Here is a 16,634-nt window from a genome sequence, read left to right as displayed (position 1 = left end):
GCACTATTCACAATAGCAAAGACTTGGAATCAACCCAAATGTCCATCAGTGACAGACTGGATAAAGAAAATGTGGCACATATACACCATGGAATACTATGCAGCCATAAAAAAGGATGAGTTCGTGTCCTTTGTAGGGACATGGATGCAGCTGGAAACCATCATTCTCAGCAAACTATCACAAGAACAGAAAACCAAACACCGCATGTTCTCACTCATAGGTAGGAATTGAACAATGAGATCACTTGGACACAGGAAGGGGAACATCACACACTGGGTCCTATTGTGGGGAGGGGAAAGTAGGGATAGCATTAGGAGATATACCTAATGTAAATGACGAGTTAATTGGTGCAGCACACCAGCATGGCACATGTATGCATATGTAACAAACCTGCACGTTGTGCACATGTACCCTAGAAGTTAAAGTATAATAAAAAAAAAAAAAAGACAAATGAGGTATTTTTTTGTATAGACTGTTTTGAAAAGTTGAGACTTCTAAAATCCCATTCTAGAAATAATGCTGAGAATGCTAGTAACGTAAGAAGTCATGTGCTTTTTGTGGTGTTGAATTTTATAGTGTATGCAATATGCCCCTTGAGTTTGCAAAGGAGAAATATCAAAGTTAATGGATGGAGGTAAGCAGGCTGGAGAGGTTGCTATTTTCTCTATGTGATTTCTTTCCTGTAGTGTTACAACTCCTGCTTCAGAGAAGGTCTCTTGGGTTGGATATTCATCATCAAATACAGATATTCCCAAATGGACTGTCTTTGCCCCAAACACCAGTTGTTCTTCCAGTCTGATGGTTTTAAAAACATACTACTTCATGGAAAAAGAAATATTTAAACCACTTTTCCTTAGCAGAAATTTAGTATACTCTCTGAGACTTGATAACTTACTCAATACTGTGAAATAAAAGGTCTTTTTCTAAAGGATCTAATGTTAGTAGTAGGTCTTCCTTTTAATATTAATATAAAAGTAAGTTTGGGGTTGGTGGGGTATACATAGACCACTATCAGTTTATTCTTGTGGCATTTATTTGACTTCTTATTTCTATACTACCTTTCCCTTCCCATTTTTGTGTCTATTACTATCCTTGCACAAAATACGAAGGTTCAGCTCTCATATAATACCGTACACACACCATACACACACATTCTCTCGCTGTCTCTCACACATGCTCTTTCTCGCTCTCTCTCTTGCTCTTTCTCTTTCCCTATATCACTTTTTTCTTTTGTTTGTTTTTGAGACAGGGTCTCACTCTGTCACCCAGGCTGGAGTGCAGTGGCTCACTGCAGCCCCGCCTCCAGGGCTCAAGAGATCTTCCCACCTTAGCCTCCCAAGTAGCTGCGACTATAGTTGAGCGCCACCACCCCTAGTTAATTTTTGTATTAATATTTTTTGTAGAGATGAAGTTTTACCATGTTGCCAAGGCTGGTCTATCACTTTCTTTATTTTCCCTTTCAGTATATTTAATTCTTCTTCCCTAGTTAAGTCAGTATTAAGTGTGTACATTAGGACAATTTCTTAATCAGTCAAATATTACAATATTTGACAGTTTATATTTCTCCTTTGTTATATACCTGTTGTTTTTTCTAGAAGTAACAATTGCCTCATTTTTTATCTGTATGAATTATGAATTCATCCCAAAGCTTTCCACTAAAGTTTTCAAACTCCTCTTTAATGTATGTATGAAACCCTTGGAATCCTCCATACTCCAACTCCAAATGGACAGCTTGCTTCCGAGGTTGTCTACACAGCTGTTATTCTGGCACTTTATCATTCTAGCAACTGCCTTGACCTTGCTTCTGTGTAAGATGCCTTGTTTCCTGGATCTCTGGTGTTTATATGTATTAGTTCATCCCTTGTTTTGGTGCTATACATTCTCTAATAACTTGAGAGTGAATGGAGGTAGAAGGGAGGAATGAGGTGGTAGAGGTATTTTAAACTTTGCATGTCTGATAATGTCTTAATTCCACTCTCAAATTTAACATTAGTTTTGCTGAATATACAATTCTAGATTAGAAATAACTTTGTCTCAGAGCAGTCCAGTGTTGCTGTTATAAAGTTTGATGCCATTCATGTTCCTAACATATTCACACCCAACCTGGAGAAGCAATTTAGATTTTCTCTGTATTACCTCTTGTTCTGAAATGTCAGAATTATGTGCCTTGTTGTAGATGTATTTCCATTCAAAGTTTATATACTCAGTAGGATTTTAAAATCTAAAATACGCTATTTCAGAGTATCAACCTCCTAAACTAGTCCTCTAAATGTTTTCTTTTTTCTCTCATGTTCTGTCTTTTTTTTTTTTTTTTTTTTTTTTTTTTTTTTTTTTTTTTGTTTGAGACAGGGTCTCGCTCTGTCACCCAGGCTAGAATGCACTGGTGTGATCATAATTTACTACATCCTCCACCTGCTGGCCTCAAGCAATACTTCCACTCTGCCTCTCAAGTAGCTGGGACTACAGGCACGCACCACCATGCCTGGTTAATTATTTTATTTTTTTGTAGAGAAAAGATCTCACTATTTTGCCCAGGCTGGTCTTAAACTTCTGGCCTCAGGTGAGCCTTCTCCCCTAGCCTCCCAAAGTGCTGGTATTACAGGTGTGAGCCACCACATTCAGCCATGTTCTGTGTCTTTAGAAAGCCACATAGGATGGTGGTTAAGAGGCTGAGCTACAGAGCAAGACTTTCCAAACTCAATTCCTGGGTCTGCTACTTAATTATTTTGCGACCTTGGACCAGTTAATTAACCTTTGTGTTTCAATGTCTTCATCTATATAAAATGGGTTTAGTAGTAGTGCTTAATTCTTAGGATTGATTTGAGGATTAAATATGTTAATTTTCTAGGGTGCTTAGAATAGCACCTGGCAGGAAGCACTTTAAAACATACTAACTATATTTTTAAAGTAGCATTGCTATCATCATTATTATTGATCTTTTATTCTGAGAGATTTGACCACATTGATCTGGCACTTCTGATTATTTTTTTCACAAATCTGCAATTGCGTTTTTAATTTCTGCACACTTTTTTTCCAGATTTTTTCCTTTTACTGAATTATTATTCTCATATTTTTTATGCACACATCTTTTACAATAAATATTACTTTTTATTTTTGTGACTTTTTTCTGCTCCTGGCATTGTTTTCATTTTCTGCTCATTTGTTTTAGTCCTTGAATTTCATATTAGATGCTTTTCTCAAGTATCTAGTGATTCTTCTCTGTCCATTCATATTCAAAAGTGAGGGACTGAAAAACTAATTGGAAGTGCTGTGTATTTGGGCATGTAACTTATGAATGAGTAGGTTTACTGTGAGCTGATGTAAAATAGCATCTCTTTAAAGGTCTTTTCTCTTAATTTTGCTAGTATTTCCTGGGAGGAATCCTTCAGTCTCCCCATCCATTGCCTGTTCTATTAAAGGATGGCTTCTGCCCTTCTGAAAGCCTTAGCAGTGGGAGGCAACTGTGGTGCGGGTGGGGTGGGGACAGTGGAGGGGAAGAGGAAGTCCTCTCACCCCTCTGTATGAAGACTTTCAAGAAATTATCCTATCTTCAATGTGATGTCTCATCCCTTCCCTCAGCAGTGCTCCAGCTTCCAAGGTTTGTCTTATTTGAACTTTCCATTTCTCTTGCAGTTAGTTGGTGGAGGTGGGGGTGGGTAGAATCCTGACTCTTAGGGAAAAGTAAAGGCTCTGTAGATCTTCATGTTCCTTTAAAAATTTTTCAACCAATCCTACTGTTTTCACACAACTGTTGTTCTTTGCTTGCTGAAGCTACTGGTTTGTTTTCTAAGTATACCAATTGTTATGAATTGTTAAAGCCATGTATGTAGTAGAATCTGTGACTTTTACTATATTATTCTCTATTCTGCATGTTTTCTACATCTCATAGAAAAAAAGTAATTTCAGGTGCAAAGGATGTTTATGTTATAAACCAAGTTTGTTGTAGCATTTTTAGATTGCAAACAACCTAAATTTCTAACAGTAGAGAAATGATAAACTCCACCAAAGATTGAAAAGAAAAAAGTTAGCCAGGTGTGGTGGTGTGCGGCATGTTGTCCCAGCTACTCAGAAGACTGAGGCAAGAGGATTCCTTGAACCCCAGAGTTCAGAGATGTAGTGAGCTATGATTGTGCCACTGCACTCCAGCCTGGGCCACCCAGCGAGACTCCAAAAAATAATAATGATAAAAATAAACTAATGAACTATTAATTTTCTTTTTAAACAATTAAGTGTGATGCTTCTTCAGAATTCTGATTGATGTAAGTGAAAAATGTGTCATTGACAGTTATAAAACTTCACACAGTACACAATTTGAAGTGTTAGGTAAATAAATACATATCCTATTTTCTATTCTAGAACTGGCCAACAGAATTTTCTGTGGTGTTGAAAATGTTCTATATCAGAACTATGCAATAGAGTAGCTATTAACTACTTTTGACTATTAAGCACTTGAAATGTGGCTAGCGCAGTTGAGACATTAACTTTTTCATTCATTTAATTTTAATTAATACAAATTTAAATTTTAATAGCTAGAAGCTAGAATGTTGAACAGCATACTTACAGACCAATGGTTTCATAAATAATGCTGATACATTTTTATGACTGAGATTAACAAACTAATTTAGATCATAAAATGTTTTAATTGGTATCTAGGATCTTTTCTTAAATGCAGAAAAAAGAAATTGGGAAAATAAGTTTTAGACAATTGTACATGAAAATAAATAGATTTTGCAAGCTAGATGTAAGTTAATTAAATTTAAGTATTTATAATATTTTATTAAAATATTTGTTTACTTTCTCATTTCAGAAATAAAATTAGTGGCTCTCCACCTTGAGGATAGGGCTGTGGGGAAAGGAAAGCTTGAGAATATCAAAATCTGGAAACTTTTTCTTTACAGTCTGCAAGTTTTATTCTGCCCCCACAAAGCAATAAAAAATATTGATGTGATTTTATTATTAGCAGTAACATTGATATGATTTTATTATGATTTATTTACTATATATAAAGGCAGGAAAATAATAGAAAACCAAGAACGTAAGGTAACTTTAAAATAATTTATAGATTTTTTTTTTTTTTTGGAGACAGATTTTCGCTCTTGTTGCCCAGGCTGGAGTGCAGTGGCATGATCTCAGCTCACTGCAACCTCCATCTCCCGGCTTCAAGCGGTTCTCCTGCCTCAGCCGGCCGAGTAGCTGGGATTACACACACCCGCCATTTTTTGTTTTGTTTTTTTTTAACTAGAGACAGACTGGTTGGGCAGTTGGTACCTCAGGTGATTTCGCCATGTTGGGCAGACTGGTACCTCAGGTGATAGGCCCACCTCAGCTTCCCAAAATACTGGGATTACAGGCGTGAGCCACCGTGCCTGGCCAATTCTCAGATTTTATTCAGAGGTAGAATGATGACCACCAACCAATACTAAGTAGGCAGTTTTTATGTAGTTAAAATGTTCTAAACAGAATGTCCAGTTAGTTCCTTTATGGTAGTGTAATGAGTATTTATTCACCTACTCTTCATGTTTAAAATTTTTCTAAAGTACATTTAGGAATTACTACATTTTAGGTATTTTAGGTTAAGATATCAGAATAACAGATATGGATCATAGGTCTCTCCTATATTATGAAACAAAAAATAATTTTAAATACTTCAAAAAATTCAGTTGTGAAAAACAAAACAAGAAAAGTCAAGGTCCAGCCGAATGCCATAAATATATAGAGTTTGTCATCATTTGGTGTGGTTCCAAACTTCACTGTCACATTCAGAAATTAATTAGGATAATCTTAAGAATTAATTAGGGCCAGTGGTCTCAAATTTAAACAGATGTTTCTCTCTTTTCTGAATTCCCATTTCACTTTCATCTGTGCCAAACATTTTGGTATCGGATCACATGCAGCTTGATATTCATTGACATTTCATGTATGTATAATCTCATTTTCCCATAAAGGCTATAAGTTTCTTGATGGGTAGGAACTATATGATAATGTATATACTCTGATCTTGTTATGAAATGAGCACCATAACAAGTACTTCCATGCTGCTGAGAACCTGCCTGTGCTCAGTGAGCCTCCTTGGGGCTTCCCTGCTCATAACTTTCAAGTGTTACTACACCTGCAGTGTTTCCTTCCTTTCAGCAAATCTTCCTTGAGGTTTTTTAGGTGCTGGGTAGAATTCACAGATGCAGGGACCCATCCCAACAGTGTCCTTGTCCCCATAGAGCCTGCATATGTATGGGGGAAGACAGAAGATAAAAAATTTCAAAAATGTAAAAAAATGTAAAAATGTAAAAGTAAGCATTCTGATTGCAATAATGATATAAAGAATGTAGGGGCCGGGCGCGGTGGCTCATGCCTGTACTGCCAGTACTTTAGGAGGCCAAGGTGGGTGGATCACGAGGTGAGGAGATCGAGCGCATCCTGGCTAACACGGTGAAACCCCGTCTCTGCTAAAAATACAAAAAATTAGCCAGGCGTGGTGGTGGGCGCCTGCAGTCCCAGCTACTCAAGAGGCTGAGGCAGGAGAATGGTGTGAACCTGGGAGGCAGAGCTTGCAGTGAGCCCAGATCACGCTACTGCACTCCAACCTGGGCAACAGAGCGAGACTCCATCTCAAAAAAGAAAAGAAAAAAAGGGGAGGGATAAGCCATGTTAGACATATTTCTGAGATATACAAACGGCCAGCCCAGCAACTGAAGTTAATGCTCAGCATCATTGTCATTAGGGAAATGCAAATCCAAACCACATTGAGATACCACTTCATCCCCACTAGGGTAGCTATTTAAAAATAATAATAATAACAATTGGTTGCTAAGAATATGGAATAAATGGAACCCACTTACATTGTTGGTCAGAATGTAAAATGGGTTAGCCACTGTGGAAAACATTTTGGCAGTTCCTCAAATAGTTAAAAACGGAGTTACCCTGTGACTCAGGAATTCCTCTCCTAGGTATATACCAAAGAGAATGGAAACATGTTCACACAAAAGTTTATGTGTGAATATTTATAGCAGCATTAGTCATAATAACTGAAGAATAGAAATGATCCATGTATGTCAGGTGATGAGTAGTTAAACAATGTGGTACATACGTACAATGAATAGTATTCGACCACAAAAAAGAATGAAATACTGGTGCAACGTAGTTCAACATTGAAGACGTTAGTCTAAGTGAAGGAAGCCAGACACAAAAGGTCACATATTGTATGGTTCCATTTATAGGAAATGTCCAGAACAACTAATCCGTAAAGACAAGATTAGTGGTTGCCAGGGGCAGGGGAGAAGGGGAATGTGGAGTGATTTTTAAATGGGTGTGCAGTTTTTTGGGGGACTGATGAAGGTAGATAGTGGTGATGGTTACACAACTCTGAATTACTAAAAATTACCAAATTTTATACTTAAAATGATGTTTTTATGTTATGTTATTTCACTTTAAAAAATATATAAAGGGTTGGGATGGTGGCTCATGCCTGTAATCCAGCACTTTGGGAGGCCAAGGCAGGCAGATTGCTTGAGCTCAGGAGTTCGACACCAGCCTGGGCAAACATGGTGAAATCTGGTCTCTACAAAAAATACAAAAATTAGCCAGGTATGGTGGCATGCGCCTGTAGTCCCATCTACTCAGGAGGCTGAGGAGGGAGGATCCCTTGAGCCCAGGAGTATATATACACACACACACGCGCGCGCGCGCATATATAAGTGTATATAATGTATATATGTATGTATATATAAGAAATCTTATAACCTATATATGTATATATAAGAAACCATATATATATGTGTGTGCATATATAAGAAACCTTACAACCTTTATATAGGCGTTAATTGAAAAAGTGTATTTTCTGTACATCTTTTGAACATTTTCATCTTTAAGAAAATGAGTGCCTTATCAGTATTAAACTTGGAATCGTTACAATTTTCATGATACATTAAAAGTGTTTAACATGGTAAAACATCTATTATGGGAATAGATACATATTTAATAAGATAAATCAGGAAATGCTTACCTATATTTTATAGTCTCATCTTGTTTAGATAAGTTAAACATATTAATGAGTCTTTAGTACTTTAGGGTTATTTCTCTAATGTTGTACACATTAATGTAAGAGCATTTCTTAGAATCGGACTATTTTCCACAATAAGAGGACAGTGTGATATAAATTATTTTCAAATGTTTTTATTATTGAGTTGTGAGTAACCATTGTTACAGCTATTGCCAGGTGTCCCTGGGGTTGAAAAAGATGTTAATCCAAATACATTATACTAAATTTATTGCCCGATATTGACAATACAAAATGTGTGGCTCTGAGGACAATTGTTTGACTGACTTCTCACGATCTAACATTTGTAGGATTCCTAATATGTAGGAAACACCATTCTCTGTATTTTACATTTTTAACTTATTTACTCCTTACAACAACTCATTGAAATGAATAATACTTTGTTGTTGTTGTTGTAGCTGTTGTTGTTGTTGTTGTTGTTGTTGTTGTTGAGACAGGGTTTTGCTTTGTCACCCAGGCTGGAGTACAGTGGCATGATCTTTGCTCACTGTAGCCTCAACCTCCTGGGCTCAAGCAATCCTCCCATCTCAGCCCCGTAAGTAGTTGGCACTACAGGCATGTGCCACCACACCCAGCTAATTTTTTTGTATTTTTTGTAGAGATGGGGTTTTGTCATGTTGCCCAAACTGGTCTCAAACTCCTGAACTCAAGTGATCCACCCATCTTGGCCTCCCAAAGTGCTAGGATTTTAGGTGTGAGCCACTGCATGCAGCCAGAAGTAAATACTATTACCTCCATTTTTTAGGTGATGAATGGAGACATAGAGAGGTCATGTGGTAACACAGACACTGCTACTAGTGCAAAGTCAAGATTTGAACTGGACATTCTAGTTGCCGAATTCAAACTCATAACCACTATGCTGTATTACACTAAACTCCCTCACAGATAGGTATTTCCATTGGAAAATGAAGTTACTTTAGATTGTAAGATACTAATGCTTAGCTAGGAATGATGGATTCACAGCTTAAATGATATAACTGGTTTCTAATACCAGCATTAATTAAAATGTGGGTTCACTTTGAGGTCTTTTAGAAGGTAAGTAAAATATATCATATTAACAGGTAATGTGTTTTGAGCTGATTTGTTGACATGATTCTAAGCATAAGTAAATTTGATATTGAAAAGTAGAAGTTGCAATTTAGACTAAAATATAATATAGCACAGATTATATTTACTAATCCAGTGCCCCACATTATCTTTATGATTCTAATAGAAAATAAAACAAAATTATTGTATGTGCTTTCCTTCTTCAAGAAACTTAAATACAGTTTTCTTTGAATTCTTTCTATAGTACCGCTTAACAAAAATGTTTTCTAGTTTTTTATGTTTTTTATAGTTACAAAGTTGGTCACCTTCCAAAATTGATAAATTGGAACTTATCATCTCTTCATTTAATCAGAGATTATTGTTAAAGAAGAGACATAAGCTTGCAGGTGCAAAACTGGCATTTGATATAGGTAAAATAAATGTCATTATTCTTAGTTGTTACTTCACCCGTTATTTTAGTGAATGGCTTTTTTGAATTCTAAAATTACAAACCAGTAAGCACATTGTGCAAATGTTTTATTTTTACCTTGTGGTCAACATAATAATAATTATATGTAATACATAAGTACTAACTCCAGACTTTGCTTTAAGCATATACATTTTGAGAAATGAGTATAACCTCTTGTTAGAATAGCAGTTGATTTTTGTGAGTATAGAAATTTGGATATTTTCTTTAAATTTTATTGCTAAAAAATTAAACTTAATGTTTGTATTATACTTGTTTTCTCTGTTTTAGAAATGTCTATATTTTTATGAATTTGTATTTAAATCAATGTTAGTCATGAATTTTCAATACATTGGAAATTTCTAGTGTTGCTAACATTATGGTTTAAGAAAATTGTCGTATTTTACCACAGAATCTCAATTATATGTCATTCTGTTTTCTTAGGAACTTCCAGCACCATTACTGGATGATAATAGTAAGAAGGAATTTGATGAAGATGTGTATAATCATAAAACACCAGAATCTAATATTAAGATGAAAATAGCTTGGCGTTACCAGTTATTACCCAAGATGGAGGCAAGTAAACCTACAAATTCTTTCTAAAATTTGCAAATGCATTTGTTTGCATCTTATAGAATCTCTCGTGGTATGCCTATATGTGTATTTGTTTATTTAAAGAATTAGCTGTTTCATTTGTAGAGTATTTGGTCAAGATAATGTATTTCTTACAAGTAAAATTATGGTAACTTGTTTTTTACCAAAATAGATTGTTTCATTTCTTCCATAATACCCATATAGAATGCTTTATTCTAGGGTTGCAAGACAGAGTAAGTGAACTAATGAAGCCATTTCTATCCGGTATGGTTACCTATAAATGTTCAATGTAAGTGATGGTTCTTTGGAATTACTATTTTTATCCTTAAACATTTTCAATCATTGTATTTTCAAACTCATCTGTCTGGTAATGTCATCTATTCAGAACAGACAGAATAGGTAAGAAATGAAGGAAAAATTTCTGAGAAGTCAAAACAAATGCCAATAAATCTGTCCAGTAACTCATGAACTCTGTTCCTGGTGATGGCATGGTTCATTTATTAGCTTCCTTATTTGATTGTTCACTTCATTCACTTTTCAGACAACATTATTTAATGTCTATCATATATTACCATACTAGTATAAAAGTTAAAGAAGAGACATAAGCTTGCGTAATCTGAATAAGACATAGTTTCCTTAGTCCATCCTTCTCTAGTCTTCCATATTGACATCAGTGTTATCTTTCCCAAGGATAGAAATATGTGTATGATACTCTTTAACTTCAAATGCCTCATTTTGTTTCCTATTTTCACTACCCCCTTCTAAATAAATAGCAGACTGTAGTACCCTCTAATACCCTCCTGCCAAACTCAGACACAGCCTTAGAATTCTTCTCTACAGGAATGTTCTGGGTAGCCACTACCACTAATGAAAGTTAGTATATGAGATGAAACCTGTTTGGTATTATAAGTTTTCAGTATGAAATACAAATTTAAGATTGTATAGAAAATCTGTACAACCTAATCCAAGTCTACCTTTTTAGCCTCTTCCTCTTGTGTTTATAAAACACTACATTCAACTATCCTATGAGAATTGCTCCTTATAAATTGCTTGTATTTCTTTTAGTAATGCTTTTTTCACTTTCTTACTCACCAATGCATCCTTCTCCAAGTTCAAATGTTACTACCTCTTATGGCTTTCCATACATAATTATCTACTTTCTTTTTTTTCCTGTAGCACTTCATATATTTTAAAGTACATCTTTCTCTGAGTCGGGCGCGGTGGCTCACACCTGTAATCCCAGCACTTTGGGAGGCCAAGGCGGGTGGATCACGAGGTCAGGAGTTCAACACCAGCCTAGCCAAGATGGTGAAACTCCGTTTCTACTAAAAATACACAAAAATTAGCTGGGTGTGGTGGCGGGTGCCTGTAATACCAGCTACTCGGGAGGGTGAGGCAGAGAATTGCTTGAACCCAGGAGGCGGAGGTTGCAGTGAGCCAAGATCGTGCCACTGCACTCCAGCCTGGGCGGAGCAAGACTTCGTCTCAAAAAAAAAAAAAAAAAAAATACATCTTTTTCATTGTTTTATACTTAATTGGTAGTGTAACTCTCTCCTCCACCAGAAAGAAAATTTTCTGCAAGGCAGAGTGCTTGTTTTATTTCCTCTTGTACCTCCAGCACTTATATTAATGTTATTTTAGTTAATAATAATGATAAATGTATTTATTCATTTAGTCAGCAAATACTAAGCTAAGCATCATCTGTGTACCAGATATAAAACATGTTATAATAGGTACATATTAAGCAATGACATGTTGTTCTAATTTAAGTGTGGAAACTATTTGAATAATAATTTTATGCTGTGATTTAAATGACTGTGAACAAACTACAAATTTAAGAGAGAATATTTGCAACTCAAATTATAAAACAAAGACAAATTTTACTTACATACAAATAACTTTTAAAATGAATAAGGAAAAATTCTACAACTGATTTTTTTTTTATGGGCAAAAATATGAAAAGAAAATTTAAGTGACTCTTAAACATACAAAACATATGCCCAATTTCAGTTCTAATAAGAGAAATTCAAATGAAAACTACACTGTCCCGCTATTTTTCTCTTATCAAATTGACAATGATCTAACTTGGTAAGACACTGTATTAGCAAGGGTGGGGGAAGCTGGTACTCATACTTTGCTGGTGAAAATGTAAAAGGTACAACTTCTGTAGAGAGTGTTTTGGTAGTAACATTCATGATTACAAAAACATATGTTCTTTGATTCTTTTGGAAATTTACATCATTAATATATTTACTAAAATGTAAAAGTGAATATACATGAGCTATTCTTGCAGCGTATTTTTTTAATAGCAAGAGATTGAAAATAGCCTAAATGTCTATCAGTAAGCAACTAGCTAAGTAAATTATGGTGTGTCTGAACAGTAAAATACTATACATTTGTATTAAAAAATAGAAGGAAGCTCTGTGTAATCAGAAGTTGTTACAGGTATAGCCTAGCTTGGATGTGAATGAGAACTGGGTGCAGGCAGCCAGAATAGATGTTAGTCTGTTTAGGAAAATATGAGTTAAGTGATAGAGATCAAAACAAACTAGAAATATAGGACTAGCACTTGAGAACCCTAATGGCAAAGAACTTCATGTCTTTGACTCTGGTAGATTCATTCAAGTGACTGGGCTTAATGGTGACTGTATTCTAATTTTTCTACTGCTGTGTCCTGAAAGCGTCAGTAATGAACCTAAACTCTTAAGTTTAGAGACTGGAGTACAGTGGCATGATCTCAACTCACTGTAACCTCTGTCTCCCACATTCAAGTGATTCACCTGCCTCAGCCACCCAAGTAGCTGGGACTATAGGCGCCCACCACCACATCCGACTAGTTTTTGTATTTTTCGTAGAGACGGGGTTTCATCATGTTGGCTGGTCTCAAACTCCTGACCTTAGATGGTCTGCCTGCCTTGACCTCCCGAAGTGCTGGGATTACAGTTGTGAGCCACTGCACCCAGCTGGTTTTGGTCTTTTCATTGGCAATTAACATTCTCAAGTGAAATTGTTGTCAAAAATGCAAGTAACTAAAGCTTTAAGCCTTTTTTCTCCTTTTTTTGTTTTTTGAGACAGAGTCTAACTCTGTCACCCAGGCTCGAGTACAGTGGCACAATCTCGGCTCACTGCAGCCTCCACCTCCTGGGTTCAAGCAATTCTCCAGCCTCAGCCTGCCAAGTAGCTGGGATTACAGATGCACACCACCACACTCAGCTAATTTGTGTACTTTTTAGTAGAGATGGGGTTTCACCGTGTTGGCAAGGCTGGTCTTGAACTCCTGACCTCGTGATCCACCCATCTCAGCTTCCCAAAGTGTTGGGATTACAGGTGTGAGCCACTGCACCTGGCCAGCCTTTTCTCTTATTGCTATTATGAAAGCTATATAGAGTTTGGGTAAAAATCATTTGTTTCTTTAAAAATACATTGTTTTTTATAAATTTGAATCATAGATACTATCCTTGCCCCAGTGAGTAGTGCTAATTTCATTCTTCCTTTTAGAGTCTGGTGTACCTGCCATTAGCTTTGTTATCTATTAATTAAGGTTGCATATTAACAAATAAATTTAGTACAGTTTTTCTTTTTTTCTATTTTTTTTTTTTTGAAATAGGATCTTACTTTGTCACCCAGGCTACAGTACAGTGGTGCAATTATGACTCACTGCAACCTTGACCTCCCAGGTTCACGTGATCTTCTCACCTCAGCCTCACAAGTATCTGGGACCACAAGTGCCTGCCACAGCACCCAGCTGATTGTTTAATATTTTTGTAGAGACAGTCTCACTATGTTGCCCAGGCTAGTCTCAATCTCCTGCCTTCAAGCAATCCTCTCACCTTGGCCTCCTGAAGTGCTGGGATTACAAACATGAGCCACTGAACCCGGCCCTAGTGCTCAGTTTTCAAGGTTTAAAGCTTGAATGTTTTGAAAATTGTTCTTACAATGATCTTGTCCAGATTATTTATTTTTTCATTTTCTTAGGTCTCTACTAAAAGATTACTTTATCAGAAGTGACTGCCTTTGTCACTGTAGATGAAATAAAAGCACTCTCTATCATCTTCTTTCACTGCTTTACTTTTCTTAAAGGCACTTATTAAATGCTGATAATATATATCTAATTTATTATTATCTCCTACTAGAATGTGAGCTCAGTGGGAGAAAGGGACTTTGACTGTTTTGTTTCACTGACATTTAGTAGGTGCTCAGTAATTATTTGTTGGATGCATGAATGAATGAATTATATAGTATATAGATTAAATATTAAACTGAGCTAAGACACATTAATCAATATAGACAAAATGATAGCTTATTTTGTATATACAGTCAATGGTCATGCTTATGTTTACTTGTATTTACAGTGAGTTCTGTCCACTTTAGAAAATAGAATCACCTTCTGGCTTCTTTGCTTTTCTTTGAAATGTCACTAGCATGTATATTTGCCTGTTAAGGTAATTTTATATATGATGATTTGCCAAGACTGATAGGCTTTGATGATCACTTACCATTATCTACTTTATAAATCTAGGCTTTACTTTGCCTTTCTCATTTTAACACACACACACACACACATACACACACACACACACACACACACACACACACACAAACCTGGCTGTATTAGTTCATTCTCACTGAGACTGGGTAATTTATAAACAAACAAAAGAGGTCTAATTGTCTCACAGTTTCACATGGCTGTGGAGGCCTCAGGAAACTTACAATCATGGCAGACGGTGAAGGGGAAGCAAGGCACATCTTACATGGCAACAGGAGAGAAAGCACAGGGAAAGCTGCTACTTTTAAACCATCAGATCTCCTGAGAACTCTCTCACTATCAGGAGAACAGCATGGGATAAACCACCCCCATGATCTAATCACCTCCCACCAGGGACTTTCCTCGACGTTTGGGGATTACAATTCGAGTTGAGATTTGGGTGGGGACACAGAACCAAACCATATCACTGGGTTTTCTGAGATCAGATGAGATTGGGCACATTCAGGATGGTTTGGCCGTAGACTTCACGTATTTTCTTTATTTTACTTGGGACAAAATGCAGTTAACATAATTGTGGCTTAAGATTAAATAAATAGTTCAAAACTAGGAGTGTTGATTATCAGAGATGCCTTTTAAAATAAGTTGTCCCCAGGTCCTAAGGGTGTAGCCATATTACCACTTACTAATGCAAAAGAGGACAAGAATATATATACCTAGATCAGTAATAATAGTTCAGTAAAGCATAAAGCAGTGCTTCATTTAAATGGGAGAGTGTATAGTTTTAAAAAGCCCTCTTTCCTTCACCATGTGATTTTAATTCTCTCTCTAAGGTAGATACGCCTTCCTCTCCCCTGTCTTATAATCATCAACCACTATTCCTGACACTCCATGAATTGTTAGCCAACAGTATATTCTGAGACTTAATTTTCTCAGTATTGCAGAGCTTTAATACCATGACCTACAGTGACTCCAGCAATTCATTTCAGTGTGTTAAGTCTTTATTATATTAAATTCTCATGAAACATTGACTTTCTGTCTTAGTGGTTTAGCTGCAACAGTCCTGTGGTAGATGTGTACAGGTGTAGATGACAAACAAATACCATTTTTTCAATAAGTCAATGTAATTACAAAACACAGTGATGGATCTTCTCATTCTCTAGTGAATCATGACACAGTAATAATAATAATGAATAACATTTACATGCAATTCATAATTTACAGAATATTCATTGCCAGTATTACATTAAAGTCTCACAACAGCCTTGTAAAATAATTATTAGCTCCAGTTTCTAATGATTAAACTAAGAATCAAAGTGTTTTAAAAACAATTCTTGCTGTCTGGTATGCTATACTGAGAAATAAGAAATAATAACGGTAAGAAAATGTCTTATTTAGATTTTTTTGGTGCAGCTTTTCTTTGAAAGTTTTGTTTCTTTGTAACATACTAGAAGTAGAGTATAGTATTGTTTTTTACCATTTTCCTCCTGGACCCCCATCAAAGTTCATTTTCTTTTAGCATCATAAAATTTACTGAACCATGTCATTTTACACACTTCCACAGATGACAAAGTCAAAAGGCAGTTTATGAATGTGAATTAGAAGTTTTCATAATGTAAAACTAAAGCAACATGTTCTTACCTAATAAGCTGACTAGTTATTGATAATAGTTTGATATTTTAAATGTATCAATTTTTATTGAGTTGATGACAGTTTTTTGTAGATGATAATAATTATTTTATTTACAGCATGTAGTTATCTTTTTTAGAGGAAATGTCTAAGTCTTTGTTTTATAATTCTAGGCCTCAAAAGATTTCAGTATTTCAAAATCTGATTATATGTTAATGTTATATGTCTTGAGCAGAAAAAATTGGAAAATTGTTTTTTCCTGTAAGAATATATTTTTATTTTCATTTTTAATTGGAATTTTAAAAATTCTTCATCAGCAATAAAATTTTCGTGGCTACCTTATGAATATTTTAGCTACCATATCTAATTTTAATTTCTAAATA

At 35.6% G+C, this 16,634-nt stretch overlaps 1 protein-coding gene across 2 annotated transcripts in view; it reads left to right on the top strand.

The window, feature by feature from the left end:
• Positions 1 to 16,634, top strand: part of ELP4 (elongator acetyltransferase complex subunit 4) — a 277,473-nt gene that overhangs the window by 67,497 nt on the left and 193,342 nt on the right. For both annotated transcript variants that reach the window (XM_017885757.1, XM_017885758.1), the window contains exon 4: positions 9,990 to 10,121. In XM_017885757.1, coding sequence (XP_017741246.1) covers positions 9,990 to 10,121 — 132 coding nt within the window. The remainder of the gene's footprint in view (positions 1 to 9,989; positions 10,122 to 16,634) is intronic.

The sequence above is a fragment of the Rhinopithecus bieti genome, unplaced genomic scaffold (genome assembly GCF_001698545.2).
Source record: "Rhinopithecus bieti isolate Rb0 unplaced genomic scaffold, ASM169854v2 scaffold_13558, whole genome shotgun sequence".
Classification (NCBI taxonomy): domain Eukaryota; kingdom Metazoa; phylum Chordata; class Mammalia; order Primates; family Cercopithecidae; genus Rhinopithecus; species Rhinopithecus bieti.
Note: the sequence above shows the minus strand (reverse complement) of the source record. Positions and strands in the feature narration are given on the sequence as shown.